Raw genomic sequence first — 21207 nt, 5'->3', positions numbered from 1 at the left:
ATTACCCTAGAACGTCGTTCGACTGAGATGTGCGGCGCAAGAACTGGGGAACGAGGCTGCATCCCACAGCGAGTCGTTCATCGATCCAACTTCCCACCGTGACGTCAACTCGTCTTGATGCGGACTACTATAATTTGCTGGAGAATGTTCGATAGTATCGTGATGTTGTAAACGCACTCCGGAGGTTATGCGTCTGATTTCGTCAAGGTCTTGCAGGCGTCACTGAGCGTCTTTCACAACGCCTGCCTCATTCTCTGGGGTTTCCCGAATCTCATTGTCGATGATATCTTTCCTTCCATCTCGGAAATCTCGCATTAACGACAAGAAGACGGAGTTCTTCCACTTCTCGCCGTTCTCATGCTCAACTGATTCAAGAAGACGCTCTGCAGCATCTGCAACTTCTGACTTTGTCTTTGCCGCCTCAACAGGTTCTGTGACCACTGCCTCCTCTGTCTCAAGGGAAAGGCTGGCAATATCTGGTGTCGCGAGCTTGGTAGGGTTCGCCGCCAATGTCGGCTCAGCAGTTGTTTCCTGCTGTGAGGCTTCTTGAGCTTCAGCATGGGCTATTGCTGCGTCGTTGAGTTCCAGCTCACGAGCCATCTGGTCCATCATGGCGTCGACCTCTTCCATCCCACCGCCGGTGTTGTTAGCCATCCACTTTGACATTTCATCATCGAACCCAGCCTCTTGAGTCGTCGCAGCATTGCCATTCATGAAAGCACCGTTAGCCTGGCCATACATAGGAGGGAAAGTAGCGTTTGGTTGCACAAACGCGGCTTGGAAGTTCATCTGGGGAGCTGGTTGATGCATCTGAGGTGCAGGCTGAGCGAAGCCATTCTGAAGAGGTTGACGTTGCTGTGACTGATTTGCGAAACGGTTGAAGTCGGCCGCCCAATTACTTGCATCGACTGAAGGAGAATGATGCCCTTGACGAAACTGTGGTGCTTGTGCAGCGTGAAAGGCTGGTGAGTGTCCCTGTTCAAGGACGGCAGCATGGGCTGCTAATCTTCCTGCTGCATGATGCTGAGGGATACCTGGAAGGGTTGAGGGACCATCCATGAACGCGCCAAAGCCATCTGCTCCTTGCATATGTTGTGGTGTAGATCTGAAAGACTGAGGACGTTCAGCCTATAGGTCTTTGATAGGATGTGTGAGTACTTACAGAATGACCTTGGGGGCCAGCGCGATCTACGAGTCTGTCTTGATGATGGCTGACATCTCGGGCCTGGTGGTCGATAAGACGCTTGAAGGGTGTTCCTCCGCTGCATGAAGCGTCCGCCATGGTTATGTGTATGTTATTGATATATGAGTTGATGCAGATGCTGATGCTGAGAGAGCACTGAGCAGGTAGTATGCCTCGGCCTACGTGATGGGTCTAGTGGCGCGTATAGTATGTAAGGTACTTATCGAATGTTTGGTTGAAACTTGATTGTAGGCGGTTGAAGTTTGAACAAAGACAAAAGAAAGGTAGATGTGAGGTTGAAGATGAATAATCCAACAGCCGCTTTCCCCAGAAATCCAGTCCAAGTTCCAATCCATGACCGAGTCCCGATGGCTCGTGATTGCCCGCTCTCCCGCCCCCCGTCCGGGGAAGCCTGCGCCGAGGCAACATTAAACTCGGTACGTACTGCGCCGTTCGGAGACAAATGCGGCAAGTGGGGTGTTGGACTTCAAGGTCACGCCTAAATGCACGTGACTCTAGCTTGGCCAACTGTCACCACCGCCACGGTCTGGCGCTGGCCACCTCAGATAGCTCCAGGTCATGGGCGGTATCGTGTCCTCTGATAGCCACCTTCTATAATCCATCCTTTTTTCTTGTTTTCTTTTGCGCTGTAACTTTGGTGTGAAATCTAGCAAGATGGTAAGTAATGCATGCATCATGACACTTTCATCTTGTCCTGTCTTCAGCGAACAACACCCAACTTGTTCTATTATAGCTAACCCACCCCTTTAGTCGGCGCAAGTTATCTCCAACTCTGGTCATGAGGACATGATTGTACGTTCCTACTCCCGATTGATGCGATTTGAAGCTATGTAATACATAGCCAAGCTCGACCTGAAGTCTCTCCCCGCGATCTCGAACCAAACTGACAGCTTCTATCAGCATGATGCTGTCCTCGATTACTACGGGCGCAAGCTAGCTACCTGCTCTGGCGACAAGACAATCAAGATCTTTGAGATTGAGGGCGAAACCCAGCGATTGATCGAGACTCTCAAGGGGTAGGCTTGAATCGCCCCTATCTCTAAGGAGGGGAAGCTGACAGGGTGGACTTACAGACATGAGGGTGCCGTCTGGTGTGTTGCTTGGGCGCATCCCAAGTACGGCAACATCCTCGCATCGGCTGGTTACGATGGCAAGGTATTCATCTGGAAAGAGCAGGGCGGACAAAACAACGCATGGCAGCGAATTTACGACTTCAACCTACACAAGGCCTCGGTCAACGTCGTCTCCTGGTCTCCCCATGAGGCTGGCTGCCTGCTAGCCTGCGCCTCCTCCGACGGCAATGTGAGCGTTCTCGAGTTCAAGGACAACAGCATCGACCACACCATCTTCCCCGCCCACGGTCTCGGCGTCAACTCTGTCTCCTGGGCTCCCGCTACTACTCCTGGAAGCATTGTCAGCAGCGCTCCTGGTCCTGGTGCTACCGGCAACCGACGATTCGTTTCTGGTGGTAGCGACAACGTCCTCAAGATCTGGGCTTTTGATGCTGCTTCTCAGACCTACAAGCAAGAGCGTGAGCCCCTGACTGGTCACACCGACTGGGTTCGTGATGTTGCCTGGTCCCCTACTGTCCTCCAAAAGTCATACATCGCTTCTGCTTCGCAGGACAAGACAGTCCGTATTTGGACATCTGACCCCTCAAACCCTACCCAGTGGGAATCTAAGGTTCTCAACTTTGAGGCGGCTGTGTGGCGAGTTAGCTGGTCGCTCAGCGGTAATGTGCTGGCGGTAAGCGGTCAGGACAATAAGGTGTCGTTGTGGAAGGAGAATCTCCGAGGCGAGTGGGAGTGCGTCAAGACAATTGAGGAATAGATGGCGGCAAAGTAAAGCACGCAACGCAACGATGAGTACAAATAGGAGAGCCAGGCGTTCAAGGCAAACAAAAGGGTGATTATCTTGCTATGATCTCTTGAACCTGATGTGGGACGCAACGTGATGAGCGCGAATGTAGCCGAATAATGCTATAGATGGGCTTGCGTATATCACGGGCTTGGGCCCGATAACTTTTCTGGCGGTCATTGTGATGGATCAAGAGAGCCACTCTGGCTCAGTAATAGAACTGAGAATTTTTAACAATGTTATGTTATCGATGCTCGAATATTGAATTGCTATGACGATACAAAACAGCTGCGCCCACAACTAAAGCTGTTATTCCAACTCAGAAACACAAACACTCCGCACGCACGCTCAAGCCTTCTTGAAACACAAGAACTTAATTGTTCACTTGGAACTATCAAGCAAGGAAGCCTCCCATGATAACTGCGGCTAGTGCCACGATCAACGCAGCCGAACCAGGACGTAAGGTGAAGGCAGAATTATCGTCATTGGCACCCCGGGCAGTGTCATTGTAATTTAGCACGAAAATCTCACCAGTTTTGTCAGAGGTGAAGAACAACCGATCTTTTGAGTCCCACGCCAGACCGACAGGGCGGAAACAGTCATCAGGGCATTTTTTTAGGTCTTTGTTGAAAATGATGGGTGTGGTGGCGTTTCTGCTTTGTGAAGCGGCGGCCACAGGTCGTCCATTTTCGAAGTCGGTATACGAAACTTGATATCCAACCGGGGGTTTGCGGTTCCCTGAGTATGTAAGCCAAGTGGCTCAGGGGGTAAAGGGGGATGATAACTTACAGCTTCCATGGAAAGCGACATAGGCCCGTGTGCCGTTTTTGTTGAACTTCAGATCCAAAGGCGCAGTGTGGGCTTGGAAAGCTAGCACTGGAGCAATGTAATCCCTTTCGCATTCCCGATCGGTTCGACGAGAACGATCAGACTCACGATCACCAGCAAACTGTTCGCCAATTTTGAGGTCACCAAGCTTAGGAAAGTTGTCTGTGGACCACAGGGCTAAGCAAAATGGGTAGCCATAATTGCTGTCGCGGCTCGCCGTAGAGCCATTCAGATAGCCGTGGAAGTTCATCTCCTCGCCCGGATTATCATTGTGGATATCTTTGCCATCCCGTTTTAGTTTGCCGTAAGAGTTCTCGACGCTGAATAAACCACCAGTATCGGGGTGTTCTGCTACGCCGACCGAGTTGCGCAAACCCCAGCCGAGGAGCTTGCCATCAAGGTATTCATAGGTCTTCGGATTGGAGGACCTGTTACTGAAAGATGAGATGTTGAAGGCACGAAGTTGAGAGCGGCCAGAGGCAAGGACTTCAGTTCCTGCGTCGTCGTTCTTGTTGCTACCTCTGGAAACGACGAGCATATCAGGATAATCCTGTGAGAGGAGAAGAGTTCGTGATCTATGGCCTGAACTGGTCATGTTCTTGACTAGTGTCTGCTCTGAGGATTTATCCAGCGTGACTTTCTTAGGATCGTAAGACCATGCGAAGACGTTCTCTGATGAGGAGGCGTATATGGTGCGGCCATCCTTTGAAATGGCGATTCCATGGTTTAGCTGTAAATTAGTTGGTGGTCGATAGTTTAAGACTGTGGATGTAAACGCACATTATCCTTTTTAAGCAAAGTCGTCGTCTTTGAGACTTGGAGACATGTCCCTCCAGCGTCATCGAGTTTCATGTGGAGTATACCGTTTCCAGAATCTATGACAATGAGAGCACCCTCACTGTCAAACAATATGCTTCGAGGTCGTCTTAGTTTTTTGGCAATGACGGAATATTCCCAATTAGCAGCGGTAACAGGCGAAGACTTCTTTGGCTTGATTTTTTTGTAGCTGCATTGTTGGGCTGAAGCGAAAGAGATGATGAGCGTTGAGATTAGAGCAATGGTGGCGATGCGGAGGAGGAACGCCATCTTCAACGGCGAGGGGAATGACGTCGGAGAGTATAAAGATCAGGGTTCGTGGATGCAGTAAAGAACAGATACGGATGGGAAATGTGTATGTATGAAATTTGGGTATCAAAGAATGAGCATAAAGTCGTGAATCATGACAGCATAAAGAGAGATGACAATGTTTGTGATGAGTGGGAAAAGAGAGCAAAGGCAAGGCAAGGCAAGGCATGGAAAGATCGGATTAAACGAATGACAAAAAGTCGGGGTAAGAGGTACTCGGGGTCCAGCCATGCCCTGCCTGCCGTGTCATTGATGCCGAAGCCAAGAAGGTGCAGCTCTCAATCATCCAATAAGGCAGGAGACGGGTGATGCTTCCGGTTGATCATTCCAGTTTGCCCCAGATCGCTCTTAACTTAAAAAGCTTGATTGAAGAAGTCGACATGAATATTTGAGGCTGTGCAACGATATACGAGTACGCCTATGAAATACGTCGGCCATTTGTGCCAAGAACGAACTATATAATACAATTCCTGTCAAGAGAATACGGGCTGCTGCTATTGCTCGTATTTAACAACAGTGGTCTGGGAGCCTTTCAAGATCGAAACAGTGATTCCACCTAAATCACTGAGCATCTCTGACATCACTCCAATTAACCTATCGAAATACAGCTAACTTGGTCATTTGATCTCAATCGAGATGGACACAGACCTCTTTTAATTAACATATTGTACGATTCAGGCTGAAACATCACTAAATCTCTTATCACAAAACCATTCTTGTTTCGATCATCATTGTCACGTCGAGGTCTGCGTGTTAGGCCCAATCTCCAATATGCAGGAACAAAGTCTATCTCAGTCGTACTACCGGTGCCACACAACGCCATGTCCTCTCCATCGTCCAAACTTTAAGTATGAATACTACCCAGTTTGGTATCATGTATACTCAATATTTTAGGGGTGCTTCAGATACAAAACGTATTGATGCCTGATCTGTTATCCTGTTCTGAGGAGACGGTTTGCTTCACCGATTTGCCACTGCACTTGAACCAGAAATTGCTTTTTATGACTTGGCCTAATGGAAAGCCTCAAGGCAAAGCCCCCTATTGAGAGAAGTTCACTTAGCTTTGTGCTATGATAGTAAGCTGGGAGACAGATCATTTTCTCAATTCTTGTGCAACACTGGCATGATAAGGCCTTCGTATCAGATCCCAGAGAATTTGATGAGGTTTCAGATGTATTTTATAAACATCAGACTATTGATGGGAAAATTCACCGTAAACAAGAAGTTTTCAGGCTGCAATCTGACTGAAACTTTGGAGCCTTACCTTATACCGTTGGAGCCTTATAGTGGTGGAATCTAATAAGACAAATCCACTTAGAAAAAGCACAACTATCTCGTATCGGCTTGACAACATGAGTGATCAGACAATCTCACACGCTTGGGGACTCTGCATAACAACATCAGATGCCAAGATATGCACCTTGTCGTTTCGAGGCGCTTAAAAGTGTGCATATCGCTTGGTGTTGCAACAACCAACGACCACGTCGCGTATGGCTCGCCTCACTTATAAGCAAGATATGTAATGTGCAAGAAAAAAGCAATTAAGCAGCCATTATATACCAAAGTTCACACTTGGAGCTTTAGCATAGTCAGGATTGAATCATAAATCAAAAGAATGGAAAGAGAAGAAGGTTTAGATGTCAAATATTTCCAACGTCAAACATCCATAGTAGAACATCTATTCCGACTTTATCACTCTAAACCATGCGCGCACCCCCATCTCGCCCTCCATTAGTCACTGAAGTCAGCCAGAACGTCACGATAGTCATAATGGCTGAAAGGGGTATTTCTGATTGACAAGGGCTGCATGTGCAGCCAGCCACATAGTCAACACGTACCTGTCATGACACTCCACAGGCCACGCACAATATCGATCATATGCACCCATAGTGCAGCTGGGAATGCTACAGGTCATTTTACGATAGAATACAATATATGTTGTCGTCATATCTTGGGACTTACTGATCTCTTTAATAGCCTGGCCACCTCCTGTTGGCAAGTTCTTTTCCGTTTTGTTGTTCAACAGACAAGCACAAGTCATGGCTATCATCAACACTGTAACCGTTCTTTCTTCCTCGCAGATTATCTGGGGGATAATCTTTATATTCTTTGGCTATATAACCGCTGTTGTACTGTACAGATTATACTTCCATCCCCTCGCCAAATATCCTGGCCCCTTTTGGGCACGCATCTCAGCAGTCCCTGCATACTACTACACTCTCAGACAGGATCGACATGTATGGTTCTGGCAGCTGCAAGAGAAATACGGTAAGTATTAGATAAACAGAAGAAGTGATTAGAACATTGTATTTTAACAAATATCCTTATAGGCCCAACATTTCGTATTACTCCCAATAGTGTCTTGATCAACACTCCCACAGGCCTCAAGACCATTTTCAACAACAAGGCAAATGTCAAAAAGGCCGAATACTATAAGACATACCCACGCAATGTTCACGCCATGACAACATGGAACACTATCGACAAGACTATGCATGCTCGAAAGAGGCGAGTTATGAACCATGCCTTTTCTGACAAAGCACTACGCTCCTGCGAGCCTTTCATCCATTCCAACGTCGATCGATGGATTGAGCTACTCAACCAAGAGATTGGAGGGAATGAATGGTCTCACTCTATGAACATGGCTCGATGGGCGGATCATCTCATCTTCGATACCCTCGGCGAGTTATGTTTTGGTAAATCGTTTGGTATGAAGGAGCACGATAGCGAGTTACGACATATTCCAACACTTATGACTGATTTCATGTCGACCATCCACCCAGTAAGAGCCAAAATACCCAGTTGGAGACTTTTGCTCATGCTGAATGTTAGATTGCCTACTCCCCTTTTGCTCCTCTCTGGGCGTGGCTCAAGCCCCGAGGTTTGGACTATCTTCTTGCAGAAGCAGCACCTCCAGCTTTGAGCAAGTGGCAGGCATTCGTCGAACAATGCTTCACTGAGAGAGTCCAAGCCGAGAACGAGAAGCGGGACTCATGGGAAAAGGGCGATGGTCGAAAAGACTTCTTCCACTATCTCTTCCAGGCCGTGGACCCCGACACTGGAAAAGGATACAGCAAAGATGAGCTTTTTGGCGAGAGTGAATCTCTTATAATTGCTGGCTCTGATACCTCTGCCATAAGTCTCGCTGCGTCTTTCTTTTACCTTTCCCGATACCCTCATGTTCAGCAAAAGCTTGCAGAGGAGGTTAAGTCTGCCTTCTCCAGCGCGGATGAAATCAAGGGTGGTCCAGCTCTTTACTCCTGTCAATATCTCCGAGCCGTTATTGATGAGACGCTGCGTATGAGCCCCCCTGTTCCATCTGATCTTTCCAGAGAGGTCCAGGAAGGCGGTATTCTCGTTGATGGGGAGTATATCCCAGAGGGCATGAAAGTCAGCACCGCATCCTACTGCATGCACCACAACCCTGGTATCTATCCCGAACCATTCGAGTTTCGTCCTGAGCGTTGGATTGTTGACGAGAAGAATGAGTATGGTGTTTCTCGTGAGAGTGTCTCTCTAGCTGAGAGTGCCTTTATGCCTTTCTCTGCAGGTCCTCGAGGATGTGTCGGGAAGAATCTAGCGTATCTTGAGATGAGTCTGGCTTTGGCCAAGATTGTTTACCACTTTGAGATCCGACGTGATTTCAGCAGCAATCTTGGAGGTGGTAGTCCTGACGCTATCGAAGGACGCCGTACTGTTGATCAGTACCAATTGCGAGATATCTTCGTTGCTATCAGGGATGGACCTATGGTACAGCTTGCCAAACGACCACACACAGATTGATTATCTTATTGGGCTCAAGAGCCCTTTTGACCACTGTAACTCATCTTCAGCTCTCCTTACTGATTCTCTGGTGGTTTCAACGCCTGATACTAGATGTATCCTCCGCTTCATGTACTATTTTGGAAACAACTTGGCAATTCATAGATTTTTTGGACTTTCGATAGGTGTAGCGCCAGCGTTATAAAAGCGTTTAGTAATTTACACCGTTCATTGGTGCTATATTTAATCCTACCTGCTCCAGATAATGAAACAAAGGAGATGACGAGCATAACTGTTCTATTTGTAGTTTAAGCAAGGAAAGTGCCCTTGTAGCTAGGAGTGATTTTATTTGTGATTATTACCTTAGTCTTGAGTCATTTCAATTCCAATCTTCAAGACGTCGATGAAAACACCCAGGATAGAGTGTCTTCCCGTTCCGAAGGCCTTATTCCAACCTGAAGTGAGACCACAGCACCCAACTTACGATTCTCAAAAGTCTGATGATGATAATAATAGGCAAGCGTATTCTTTCCATTTTGCTTTCGAAGTCTATCTTCACTGCATTATCGAGTCGTTGCTGAAGTTCCACGCGGCTCAAATGGCTCTGCCCCTGAAGCGTTCGTCACCATGCCTTGAGCAAACTGGTCGAGTCCAGGTTTTCCAGTAGCTACGAGAAACTCGAGAACCCATTTAACAAACTAGAACGGCTCGGTCTTGAGGAAGGCCTGTTTGATTGCAAAACTGCCGTGGACAGGAAGATCAGGAAGTCTATGTTAATGCAAACACTGCTCACATATGCATTGAAATGTGACACACAGGGAAACGTATGGTCTTAGTGTAGTTGGATTAATCATGTGCTGTGTGTCAAACATGAGAAGAAAAAAATATAGGAGGTCTACAAAGATCCCCCAGATTCCATGCACCTTGACGCCCGCCCTTTGCGAATCTCAATGGACCAAAACCTTCTCTTCCTTCCGCGTATGTGCTTTTGCTCTGCCCAGTTGCATGGGACCAACCTCCACCAACACTCATCTTGAAGACGAAATAGTAAGAAAAAATGGAATAGGGGAATAAGATGACCTAATAGGACGGGGAATAGAGAAAACATGGGGGATTGGGGGAGGAAACAAAGCTACACAAAGTGTGATAGACAAAAGAAATAGGTGACGGTTATACGGTCTTTGGTCTCTAGGTAGAGGAAAGAAGTAGATCGTGGTCTAGCGCAGGCCAATAACACTCATCTCGAGGGTCCATACTCTTCGGATCCAGACCTTGAGCTTGCCCTCGACACCTGCAACATTCTCAAGCTCGACACCTTCCCACCAGCATCGCCGGGCGGGTTTACGCCAGAAGAGCAGAAGCTTTTGAGCCATGCCAACAGCGTTGGTGCCCATCTCGTTACCCTTGATGTCGCTACGTAGACGGGCAAGAGCCAAACTGCAGATGACGGCCTTGTTAGGCTCACCAGCTCGATGGCCCCATCGATCATCATGGTTGAAACCACTAGTACAAGTAAGTATTCATTGCCAGCTATTAGAAACACAGAGAGTGAACCTACCCTGCCGTCAGCATCTCGATCAAGTGGGCCTCAGTAGTACCCGGCTCGTCGCTTCGCTTGAGACCCGAAAAGATGCCGTTCTGCTGCTGCAAAGCCTCTGCTGCTGCCCGTTTCACGGCAATCATATCCAGCGGGCCAATATCCGCTCGTGGAGGGATAGCATAAAAGTCAAGGTCCTCACGCAACACAATGATACCGGCTCGCTTAGAGTCGTCACGCGAGGTACTAAGAGAAGGCGTATCCTCATCCTGAGACGCATTTGGTGATCCATCTGTGGGGATAGATTGTGCTACGTCCCTAAAGAAGTCAAGCATGTACTGAAGTGAAGCTGGGTCGTACTAGTTTTGTAAGTCACTGTTTGCGATGATAAGAAGGGCATTAGCTTACGTCGACTTGCACTGCATCGCCGTCTGCAAAGCCGCCCATTTGGCCCTCAGGGAATAATCCATTCGGGAACAAAGATAGCAGCACAAACTCGGGCAAAGTAAGCAGCTCGTCCCTAGAGAGATAAAACCTTGTGCCCCTATCTGAGAATTAGTACACTGCAGCCAAACACCCACTTGTAAAGCGCACCTTAGGTCCATAGCAATTGTCTCATCGGCACCAACGTCTCCAAGAGTGCTAACAGGCGGTCCACCCTGTTGCACCTGAGTAATAATACTCGCAGCTCCTCCTGCGGCAGCCATTAGGAAAGAGAATGTGGAAAGGGGACTATCGCCCTCTTCTGAATAAGCCGGAGGCGGTTCTGCGTCGTCGTCTTTGCGACTGGAATCTCCCTTGGTATCCCGAGGAAGCGCGCGCTTAGTCTCTGCGACTGGATCGCGAAATGCAGTAGTGCTTTGATCCGGATCAAAGGGGAGAGCTTCTCTAGGTGAAGAAGATTCGTATGCTGGTGCAGCTGAGCCTGATGCTTCTGCTTCACAAGGAGAATGAGCGGTAAAAGCGACGAATTTGTCGGGACGCTCGTGAGCGTCGTGGGGTGGGGAGGTAAAGAGCGACGAGAAGGGGGGAGGACGAGAGGTTGAAGGTTCGGAGGCAGGATACTGCGGCGGGGGTGGTTGATCGCGACTCAAAAGAATGTGTGATTCCGGTTCTTTAGCGGATTTAAGGTCGTCGGGGGTCGGTTCGCGATGATGACTTGATGTTGTTCGCGTGCTTGGCGGTCTTGATGAGGCGGGTGACGGCGTCTTCTTCTCCAAGGACACTGATGGTCCAATTCCAGCTTCCTGAAATTCAGACAGGATGGCGGCTTTCTTCTAAAAGAAATCAAAGTCGTTCAAGACGAGACTGCCCTAAGTTGGCAAACGGAGCAGCGGGAAAAGAGCAGTCGATTTAGGATGGGTGTGATTGATTCCAAAGGTGGTTGGCAAGGTAAACAGTCTAGTGATGGAGTCGAAACATTAAAGGTTGGCGGAAATTAAGCAAAACAGCCGAATCAGGATGTATGTTGTTCTTTCTCGTATCGCAGGTCGCTGCCTCGCCGCGTTTTGAGGCTCTATCTAAGGTATTGGATATCTGGCGATGTGATGTGATAGATGCGATGTGATGCGTGAGTGAGGTTCACATTGGTCCTAATGGAAGAACAACGGGCAGCGCGATTCCTCATTCGATGGCGGCTGCTCCCCTGAGGTGAGCCCCCCAAGCTTGAGTGACACTAAATTGGAGCCCCGCGATGTAGTTAGAGTGGCCAATCAGAGCTCCTATTGCGATACTAACAGGGTCCTAGCCGCTCACCCAAGTGGAGCTGCGGCGCTAGAGGCGCTGGAGTTGTAAGCCTAATCTTGGCATTCATCTTTGAGATGAGTGGTGATAATCATCCATGGACGAGGGTAATGATTCTGTTTTTTTTTTTTTTTTTTTTTGGCTATTAAAGGGTTTCACAATACATTAGCCTAATGTAAAGTTACTCAACTTTGAGTGCTGTGTTTTGAGTTCAACGGCGACGTTGAAAGGATACTTAGTGGCTGAAATAACTCATCAAATGTCTTGTGACCAATGGCTTGCAATTATATGGTATTATTTATTCGCTATCGCTATCTCCAAATATTGCACGAAGAACTTCATCGTGTGCCGTTTTGCCCTCAACTGCTTCGTTCTTATCCGGGTTGATGGCTGGCTCAGGCTCAGGAGCTGGTGGTGTTCTGTTTGCAGGGGCTCCTTCAATTGACTTGATGCCGCCAGCCGGGAATGTCGAGTTCATCTTGACATCTTCCATGGGTCCTGAACCTCCGTCACGACTTGTCGTTCCGGAACCAGCTTCTCCCTCAGCCTCTGCTTGAGAGTGCGCGGGTGGCCTGACGTTGAACCGCTTGCACAATAGTCTTGTTGGATAAAAGTCTTCGACTGTTCTAGTCATTTGCCCATACATGCCAATTTTGGCTGCCTCTTCTGCTGGATCTGCGATCTTTGGTTCTGGTTTCGACACCAGATCTGTCTCAGATCCGTTTGCTGAGACGACTGTTGGTTTCTTCGCTGTGGTGAATCGAGATGCCATAAACCCTGTCATCGGTTTGAAGATCCTCGCGCAATTGTGGAATTCCGACAATTCCCTGGCAAAGTCATCAAACGCCATGCCCTTGGGTTTGTACGGGAGTGGTTGATTGCCTGTTGCAAAATACTCCAGATAAGTTCTATAACGCGCTTTCTTCTCCTCATTGTCTGCGTAGGGTCCAGAGGAGCCTCGAGAAATAGCCGCAATGGCTGTCTCACTATCCAGCTTGGGTGCTTCATCCCATACCTCTTGCTGTCTTTCCTCTTCTGACATGGAAAATCCTTCTGGGACCTCTCCCAACCCCTGGGGTAGGTTTCTGTTCCCGGAAGCTACAGCGAGTCGGTCGCGTGCTGAGCTAGTGATGTAATCGAAGACCGATTTTCCTGGTAGACTCTTCTCTCCAAGAAGGGCTGCTCTAGACTTTGCATCATGGGTGGACGACTTGGCGGCATTTGCTGTTGACTTGTAATCTGAAGGATTGACCTGGCCTAAGGAAGATTTTGAGGACGCCCATCCTTCTGGAACCGGAGGCGGTGCGTATTCCAGAAAGAGATCGGATAAGTCTTCTGTAATTTTGGCGAGTACAAAGCCATCGAGTGGCAATCGCCCATCATGACACCGTCCAAGGCCATTACCAGCTCGAGCAGTTCGCGACACGAAAACAGGTGCATGTTTCAGGGCCGGGTTAATAGCTGCCGTTGCCTTCTTCGCCTTCCTCTTCTTTTTATCACCGCCGACGACACGGTTGTACCGGATCTTTGGTCCCATTTCGTAAGGATCTTCCTCGTCAGAGCCGTTGTCATTCAAGATGCCCACCCCTATACCGCCTCGGCTAGGCTTAATCCTAGATTTCTGTGACGAGAGCAAAGAGGAACTTCGTATGCCAGTATCGTGAGAATTATCGTCGTCGTCGTCGTCATCGGCTGCAGATGTGATAGGATTTAGACTCAACAACCTGGTTTCTCCGTCATGGCCCAGTCCCTTTCGATCGTTCTTGCGGACAAACTGAATCATTCTTGCATTGTCAGGCGCAAACAAATGTGTTTCAGCAACCTGGGAGCTTTTATCTCCTAGCTCAAGCCGGGCGCTTCTCCGAATCTTGGGACCAATGCCTTGCCCGTCTTTCCACCCCATGCGCCGTAGCAGCTTCAGTCCCATGGTATCTCCTTCAGCCCTCAGCAAGCCCACCAAGCCTCCGGCATTTGAATCCTGGTTAGAGGAGCCAAGACCAGCAAATGCTTGAGAAGTCTGGACTTTCTGAGCTTCGGCCGCATCAGCAAGGTCCTCCTCATCCATGTAGTCTTCTGGTCGTTGTTGCGATTGGGTTTTGGCATCTCTGTGGCGGTTGTTTCTGCTCGAAACGAACGTCGATGGTGTCCATCCCTCCTTGGACCCGACAGTATTAAAGTAACTGATAAAGTCAGCGCAAAGTCCTGGAAAGTGATCTGGGTACTAACCCTGCGCTCCATCCGCCGGTAAATGCGCCATGAAGACGTTTTCGACCTCTCTCATCCCTCACCTCCTGCTTCCATACTGGAACAAAGGAACCATCATCTCGAGCGTCAGGGTCATTGGGCAGAGGAGTGCCGAAAGTTGCAAAAGGTGCATGGAGGTCGGCTTCATAGGTTGCGCGGGAGCGTTTATATGACATGAGACTGGGATGTCGGTGTGTCGCGTAGTTTCCTTAAAAGCATTGAATGCTAGTTTTTGATGTCATAACATGTGGAGAGCGGGAAGATCTTGAATGTTGTTAGAGGGTTTGCGATGACGATAGAAGCTGAGTCGCGAAGTTACAATTGGAGTCGCGAGGTCAAATTGGGCTTATCGATAAGAAACAGAGTTGCGGCTTCTCCCATCCCTAAATTTTGGGGGCCCTGGCGTCAGATTCCCTTCACCACCTTTCTTTAGATTGTGACAGGGGGCTCTATCAAAAGTTGGAGAACTTCCGTCTAACTGAGATTCTTCAGCGTCGGGTATGCAAGTGAACGCGTGTGAAACGTTGTCAATCGAGGACCGTTCCATTTGTGGAAGGACACAATCAGAAGCGCAGCTTTGAAACAGTTTCCAAAAGCTGTTCTACAATGAACCATGTCATATTTATTCAGAGACGTCATAGTCCTATCTCGCAGCCATGGGTTAAGTGATCAAACCGTACGAAAAAGACCATTCGTCTTTCCGTCTCTCTTTGGTTTCAGGCTTGACTTACACCTCTAAACTCGGAGCGTGACTCGGTGAGGCATTCTTCGCGTCTGATGGGCTGTTGTTGGTGATTGTCTGAGGAACACTCGGCTGGAGGTCTCGTCTTGGCATTCCGCCTGAGGACGGTGGCTGGCTAGGTAGAGGTGATTGCCAGGTGTTAGTGAACACGAGACAAGGATGTGTTGCATCACAACGCATCGCATCACACCAACACTTCACACAAGTAGCAAGGTCTCATGTACTCGTCCGCCTTGTGGCTGCTTCGATTTTGCTTCTTCTGGCCTTGGAACAACTGTCGCATTCCAGCCCAATGATTTCCAAGACACATCTACCGCAAAAAGGAGACGGAATGTGAACCTGACTGCAGGATATGAGAAAAGAAGCGAAACCCTCAGCTGTCTAGTAAGGCAACTATGAAATTGAGGCTCTCGATTTCTTCTAAATAACGAGGATGTCATAATAAGCTTAGTTGAATTGCATAAACCCATTGTAATCAACAGACATTTCCGCAATGTTCTTGAGCTCCGATGCCTGATATCCAACCTTGAAACCCCAGCCTCCAACCCCTCGTCTAATCAGCCACGTAAATTTGCAGCACTTTGCGACAGATCCACTTGTTAGATCAAAAATGCAGTGCTCTGGCTGGGTAGCTGACGTCGGATTATGATTCTTGGCTTTGTTGTTGCTATAAACAGGGAATTTGGCTTGGTAACGCTCAGAGATATCGTGGAGCGAAACAGCCAAAGTCTACCAATTGCAGCATGTGCAACGGCTTTCGATCGAGGCTTTGTTGACCACTAACTCGAATAGAGACCAGTGGCTCCGACAATGTCGTCAAGGCTATTGACTAGCAAGTGAACAGATCCATTCCTGACAGTCCAGCGAAATGAGAGCTCAGCTCGAGCGAGATATCTCATCTCCACCCAAGGGCTGACCGTTGGTGGAAAGATGAAGCTACCTGCGTCCTAAGTGGAAAGTCCCCTGAAACGACTGAGATGCCCTGCTGTGCTAGTTGGGTAGCTCAAAGACAGCTGGACGGTGGTGGTGAAGTCTCGGCAGCTTGCAGCTGGAGACATCCAGGTGTATCCTGGGCATCCAAGAGTTTAGAGGGTTAGTAGATGGGACATGACGCTGCTGCTGCCCGCCAGGACCAAGTCATTTTTAGCTACAATACCCATTATCCAATCTGAGTCTGGTACCTAATAAGCTGCTTCTTTTTTCACCCGCCCCCCGATTTGGGATTTGACAGACGCTGTGCTGTCTTTCTTACTCGATCTGCTTGTCAGGTTTTGATATCTTTACTCTCTCATCCTCTTACACCTGTCTATTTGCATGCATATTTGCGTTGCGTTGCCTTTCCTTCCCATCTCCGTATATCAGGCTCGGATTTACACTGCCGTAGCACTGCTGGTTTATATCAAATCAAGACTACGACTACGGCACTTCTCCCTTGTCTTACTTTTATCATTCTTTTGCATGTAGCCCAGTTTCGCTTTGCATTCGATCTAACTGCTCCAAGCGCTTTTTTGTCTGCGTTTGAGTCTGAGTCTGCCTCTCGGTCTTGGTCTCTTATGCGATTGCCAGTATCACACCCCTCATCAACGCAAATAGCAAGCTGAGAAGAGCCCTCAGCCCATGACAGTAACCAGATAATCCTGATCTTTTTCTTCTCGCGTCGTACTCGACCAGCAGAAACACCAAGGGCCTTGCTAGTATTCGACAGCAATTACGACTGCGTTGGCATCTGTTACTCCAGTCCATTCACGGCCTAATAAAGACTCAGACCGGGTCATCCTCCCTGCCTACCAACTTAGGCATTGATACTACAACAAGCGAACGACAGCTCACTGCCATTTTGAGCAAACCCCAGAGTAGAGAGACCCATTAGTTCATCGACATCCCGCCTTTTTACACCGTCTATCTCTCACAACTGCGCTGCGCAGCGCAACACAACATAGCTAGCATTATAGCTTCGCAACAATGGGAACAAGAACAGCTTCTTCTGCTGTTGCTGATGCTTCACCAAGAGGACCTGGTCGCACTCAATCTACACGGTCTTCTCGTTCCAGTCGTGCTCCAGCTCCCTCTTTTCCGCCCTCGTCTTCCGCTTCAGCAGCCCCAGCAGCGCCTGCACCAGCCACGCCCACTGGAACAGGTGCCAACTACGCCCAATCTCACACCCGCCAGTTATCACACTCACACTCACATTCTCAATCTCGCTCCCAATCCCAATCCCAGTCCCAAGCCTACGCCTCCCGCTCTCAATCCCATTCCCACTCTCACTCCCGCTCTGGCTCAAACGCCGCCAACTCACATCTCCCCCCTCATCATAACCATCATCAGCGTACTACTTCATCTTCACGTTCTCACCAGTCGCAACCTGTACCGCAAAATGACTACGAATCCTCACGCTTAGCCGCAAACGCAAACCATCAAAGAAGCTCGAGCAAGGAACGACCACCCCCGGCCAGGGGCCCCGATCCCTCGCGGGCCCATCGACGGAGCTCTTCTCGATCAAAGAACAACCACCACAGCCCTCATCCCGAAATGCCTCCTTCCGCCAACCCTCCCAGTAATGGCGCTGGCAATGGAACTGCTTCTCAGCAGCATGGCCATGCCGACGCGCCGCCCCGAACTTCAACATCTAAGCACACGAGATCACGTACTGTTATCCCAACTCAATCTGGAAAATGGATGCTAGGCAAGACCATTGGCGCCGGCAGCATGGGCAAGGTTAAGCTCGCCCGAAAGGAGGATGGCAGCGAACAGGTGTGTTTTGGGTTTATCCTTTTCTTTTATGTCGCCTATTCCCGCGCATTGTTTCATCATTCGGCTATTCGCATTCATCTGCCCCTCATGCCTCTGCCACGGTGACGCTTATCAAGCTACAAATTTCAGCGATACTAATCACAACTCACCAGGTCGCCTGCAAAATTATTCCTCGTGGCTCAACCGACGATGGCCACCAATCTCGTGCCGACAAGGAACGCGCCGATCAATCCAAGGAAATCCGAACTGCCCGTGAAGCGGCTATCAGCACCCTCCTGAATCACCCCCACATCTGCGCCCTTCACGATGTGGTCCGTACCAACCACCATTGGTATATGCTTTTCGAATACGTCAACGGCGGCCAGATGCTCGACTACATCATTTCACATGGCAAGCTCAAAGAAAAGCAAGCCCGGAAGTTTAGCCGGCAGATTGCAAGTGCCCTAGATTATTTACACAGAAATAGCATCGTGCACCGAGACCTCAAGATTGAGAACATCCTTATCAGCAAGACGGGCGACATCAAGATTATCGATTTTGGTCTTAGCAACCTCTTTGCTCCTCGTGGCCATCTCAAGACCTTTTGCGGAAGCTTATACTTTGCTGCTCCCGAATTACTGCAGGCCAGAGCTTATACTGGCCCAGAAGTTGACGTATGGAGTTTTGGCATTGTTTTATATGTTTTGGTCTGTGGCAAGGTTCCCTTTGATGACCAGAGCATGCCCGCGCTCCATGCCAAAATCAAGAGAGGTCTTGTCGATTATCCCGCATGGCTGTCAAGCGGTAGGTCCCTGAATTGTTGTTTTTGTACGATCTTCTAACTTGATTATAGAGTGTAAACACCTTCTATCTCGTATGCTGGTGACAGATCCCAAGCAGCGAGCGACAATGCAGGAGGTAATGACGCATCCATGGATGGCCAAAGGCTTCAACGGTCCTCCCGATAACTACCTACCCAACCGCGAACCGTTAACGACGCCCCTTGAGCCAGAAGTCATTCTCGCTATGCAAGGTTTTAACTTTGGTACACCCGAAAGTATCAATGCACAACTTACCAAAATAATTGAATCAGAGGAGTATCAGCGCGCCGTTAAGCTCCATCAACGAGAAAAGGAGCTTCCTCCACCTGCCAAGGATGCCGAAAAGAGGAGACCATTTGGCTTTGACTTTTATAAGCGCAGGAATTCTGGCAACAGCCGCGATACTTTATCGGCTCCTAGCTCCGAGGCACTGCAGATCGGCAACGATCCTATGAACGCATTTAGTCCTCTCGTATCTATATACTACCTCGTCAAGGAGAAACAGGATCGCGATCATGCTGATATGGTTCCGCCAGCAGCAGCTCCATCACGCGACAAGGAGAAGGAGAAGGAAAAGGAGAGGGAGAAAGAGCGCGAACGAGAGCGTGAGCGTGAGAGAGACCGTGAGAGAGAAAAGGAGCGTGAGACTCGTGAAAAGGAGAAGGCAAGGGAGCCGGAACCAATGCCAGAGATTGCGGCGCCTCAAGCAGCCCACACCAACTCTGCAGCTTATGAGATGCCTGGAGAGAAACCCACTGGTGGACGAAGCAGACCTCGCGCGAGGACTCATGGTGAAGACGACATGCCCGAGCCACCGAAGCCTCCCCCTGCACCACCTGCCGAGCCAAGAGTTGAGCAACTTCAAAAGAAGGAAGGCACTGCAGCTGGTATTCTTCGTAGGTTCAGTACACGCAAGCGTAGGGACCCTGAGCGCCTGGACAAAGACCGGTCGCATCCTCCTGTGGTGCAAGTCCATTCACCAGCTGAACCTTCTCCCTTGGCGCCCCGCAAGAGCTTCAGTATCCGCCGTGGACGTCGCGATAGGGAGGATGCGTCAGATTCACAAATCCGTTCCACGAGTGGCCAGCAGCATGGTGAGCTCCTTAGCCCACCAATGTCTGCTGGTGGTTCAAGGGAGAACAGACGAGGGGGTGGCCTGGGGCGGTCAACTAGTGTCAACTCGGCTGACCTGAGGCGGCGAAAAGACCCCCCAGCAACCAGTGGTTCTGATCAATCCGTCGCGAATGAGGATTCTTCCAGCACACACCGTGCCCACGGACACTCCCGGTCTGTGAGCCTGAGGGCCAAGTCTATTGGCCATGCTCGGAGGGAAAGTATCCAGCAGCGTCGCATGAGAAGAGAGGCTGCTCAAGAGGCCAATGTGCCTGAAGAAACAGATCAAGAACTCGAGCAGAGTGGTGTATCCACAGACCGATTAGACGACACAGAACTTGCCAAGCCAGTGTTCCTGAAGGGACTTTTTAGCGTATCGACGACATCCGGCAAGTCAGTACCTGCAATTCGAACCGATATCAAGCGAGTGCTGCGGCAGTTAAATGTGGAGTATACAGAGATCAAGGGTGGCTTCAACTGTCGCCATTCGCCCAGTATTGACCTGAACAAAGTTCAAGATCCTCCCACGAGTCCCGGCATGACACCAGGACATAAGCGACGATTCAGTTTTGGCGGTCTTATGCGGGGAGACGATCGTGAGCGCGAGCGGGATGAGTTCCGCGAGTCAGAGCGACCTCCTACTACACCACGAACGCCAGGACGCTCTGAACGAGATCGCAGCTTTTCCAACTCCGAGACCTCATTCGACAGCATTCCTGGGAAGAATGGAGGTCCATCAAGGCGAATCCCTGGAGAAACGAGCACGCAAGTGCAAAGTGATCTCGGAGGAAGCATGGTGCTGGAGTTCGAGATTTTCATCGTCAAGGTTCCGTTGCTCTCGTTGCATGGCATTCAGTTCAAACGATTGACAGGCAACACGTGGCAATACAAGAGCATGGCGGACCATATTCTTCGAGAATTGAGGCTATAAGCCTTCATTGAACACTTCTCTAAGAAGAAATTTGCAACATCGGAGTTTGGTTGAAGCAAGCACTGGGAAGGAGTTGCGTTGTTCGTAGACGTGGGAGCATGGCTGGCTACCGCCGGAATTTCAAGCGACAGAGGCACTAAACATGTGGTTGGTTGTATAGTTCGATGGCGCTTTTTCGTTGTTTTAACTTCTAAGCATGGGTCGTCATAGAGAAAGCACATGGTGGTAATGATTTATTATAGCACTTACAGAGAGGGAGAGAGAGGAGGTACTTGAGAAGAGCTAGGAGAAAATGAATGTAATTGGAGATTTGATGCTGATCATGACTGAGCCTCTTCGACCAAACTATGCTTTCTTTGACACTGACACTAAAAAATATGATTGTTACTCAGAAAACCTCGAGTCTTTGGGCCACAGATCGAGCTGTGACAAGGCTTGGTAGGACAAGGCTGACAATGACTGTTTATTAGTGATAGGTTGGCATGGCTGAGTTACCTCCCCGCACTTGCATGGCCATGTAGACTTTTGCGCCATTGTTCCGTACGGGGATACCTGTTTGTGGTCCAAGCG

The 21207-nt window shown here is 49.2% G+C and overlaps 6 protein-coding genes across 6 annotated transcripts; 3 read left to right on the top strand and 3 right to left on the bottom strand.

Annotated features, from left to right (window-relative positions):
* Positions 1-219: 219 nt before the first annotated feature.
* On the bottom strand, positions 220-1282 carry BKA55DRAFT_591291 (uncharacterized protein; the record flags this gene model as incomplete). Its single annotated transcript, XM_046195218.1, has 2 exons — positions 220-1113; positions 1163-1282. 2 exons carry the CDS (start codon positions 1280-1282, stop codon positions 220-222), a joined length of 1014 nt encoding a protein of 337 aa, XP_046052953.1.
* A 471-nt stretch (positions 1283-1753) lies between these two features.
* BKA55DRAFT_560317 (WD40-repeat-containing domain protein) lies at positions 1754-3313 on the top strand. The gene is made up of 4 exons (XM_046192082.1): positions 1754-1861; positions 1955-1996; positions 2105-2220; positions 2278-3313. Exons 1-4 carry the CDS (start codon positions 1859-1861, stop codon positions 3032-3034), a joined length of 918 nt encoding a protein of 305 aa, XP_046052952.1. The 5' UTR covers positions 1754-1858; the 3' UTR covers positions 3035-3313.
* BKA55DRAFT_637494 (soluble quino protein glucose/sorbosone dehydrogenase) lies at positions 3314-5258 on the bottom strand. Its single transcript, XM_046197059.1, has 3 exons — positions 4670-5258; positions 3851-4619; positions 3314-3799 (listed from the first exon to the last, which is right to left on the bottom strand). The coding sequence occupies exons 1-3, from the start codon at positions 4973-4975 to the stop codon at positions 3456-3458; spliced, it is 1419 nt and encodes a 472-aa protein (XP_046052951.1). The 5' UTR covers positions 4976-5258; the 3' UTR covers positions 3314-3455.
* Positions 5259-6924: 1666 nt separating this feature from the next.
* BKA55DRAFT_560311 (cytochrome P450) lies at positions 6925-9026 on the top strand. Its single transcript, XM_046192081.1, has 3 exons — positions 6925-7282; positions 7345-7796; positions 7847-9026. Exons 1-3 carry the CDS (start codon positions 7054-7056, stop codon positions 8795-8797), a joined length of 1632 nt encoding a protein of 543 aa, XP_046052950.1. The 5' UTR covers positions 6925-7053; the 3' UTR covers positions 8798-9026.
* A 967-nt stretch (positions 9027-9993) lies between these two features.
* BKA55DRAFT_591287 (uncharacterized protein) lies at positions 9994-14476 on the bottom strand (the record flags this gene model as incomplete). Its single annotated transcript, XM_046195217.1, has 6 exons — positions 9994-10279; positions 10335-10672; positions 10722-10857; positions 10908-11590; positions 12394-14236; positions 14283-14476. 6 exons carry the CDS (start codon positions 14474-14476, stop codon positions 9994-9996), a joined length of 3480 nt encoding a protein of 1159 aa, XP_046052949.1.
* Positions 14477-17004: 2528 nt separating this feature from the next.
* BKA55DRAFT_591286 (uncharacterized protein) lies at positions 17005-20637 on the top strand (the record flags this gene model as incomplete). The annotated part of the gene is made up of 3 exons (XM_046195216.1): positions 17005-17793; positions 17946-18576; positions 18626-20637. The coding sequence occupies 3 exons, from the start codon at positions 17005-17007 to the stop codon at positions 20635-20637; spliced, it is 3432 nt and encodes a 1143-aa protein (XP_046052948.1).
* Between the last annotated feature and the right edge of the window lie 570 nt (positions 20638-21207).

Source organism: Fusarium redolens (assembly GCF_020744475.1).
Source record: "Fusarium redolens strain MPI-CAGE-AT-0023 chromosome Unknown BKA55scaffold_4, whole genome shotgun sequence".
NCBI classification, from domain to species: domain Eukaryota; kingdom Fungi; phylum Ascomycota; class Sordariomycetes; order Hypocreales; family Nectriaceae; genus Fusarium; species Fusarium redolens.
The sequence above is the reverse complement of the archived record's forward strand: the minus strand, read 5'-3'. Positions and strand labels throughout refer to the sequence as shown.

Bases quoted from the DNA above. Each gene is read 5' to 3' on its own strand.
- BKA55DRAFT_560317 (XM_046192082.1), top strand. The intron at 1,997-2,104 runs GTACGTTCCTAC...AGCTTCTATCAG, and splicing joins CTGGTCATGAGGACATGATT to CATGATGCTGTCCTCGATTA. The intron at 2,221-2,277 runs GTAGGCTTGAAT...GTGGACTTACAG, and splicing joins TTGATCGAGACTCTCAAGGG to ACATGAGGGTGCCGTCTGGT.
- BKA55DRAFT_637494 (XM_046197059.1), bottom strand. From the start codon at position 4,975: ATGGCGTTCCTCCTCCGCATCGCCACCATTGCTCTAATCTCAACGCTC. The intron at 4,620-4,669 runs GTGCGTTTACAT...ACTAATTTACAG, and splicing joins CTTTGCTTAAAAAGGATAAT to CTAAACCATGGAATCGCCAT. The intron at 3,800-3,850 runs GTAAGTTATCAT...TTACATACTCAG, and splicing joins TGTCGCTTTCCATGGAAGCT to GGAACCGCAAACCCCCGGTT.
- BKA55DRAFT_560311 (XM_046192081.1), top strand. From the start codon at position 7,054: ATGGCTATCATCAACACTGTAACCGTTCTTTCTTCCTCGCAGATTATC. The intron at 7,283-7,344 runs GTAAGTATTAGA...ATATCCTTATAG, and splicing joins GCAGCTGCAAGAGAAATACG to GCCCAACATTTCGTATTACT. The intron at 7,797-7,846 runs GTAAGAGCCAAA...GCTGAATGTTAG, and splicing joins TCATGTCGACCATCCACCCA to ATTGCCTACTCCCCTTTTGC.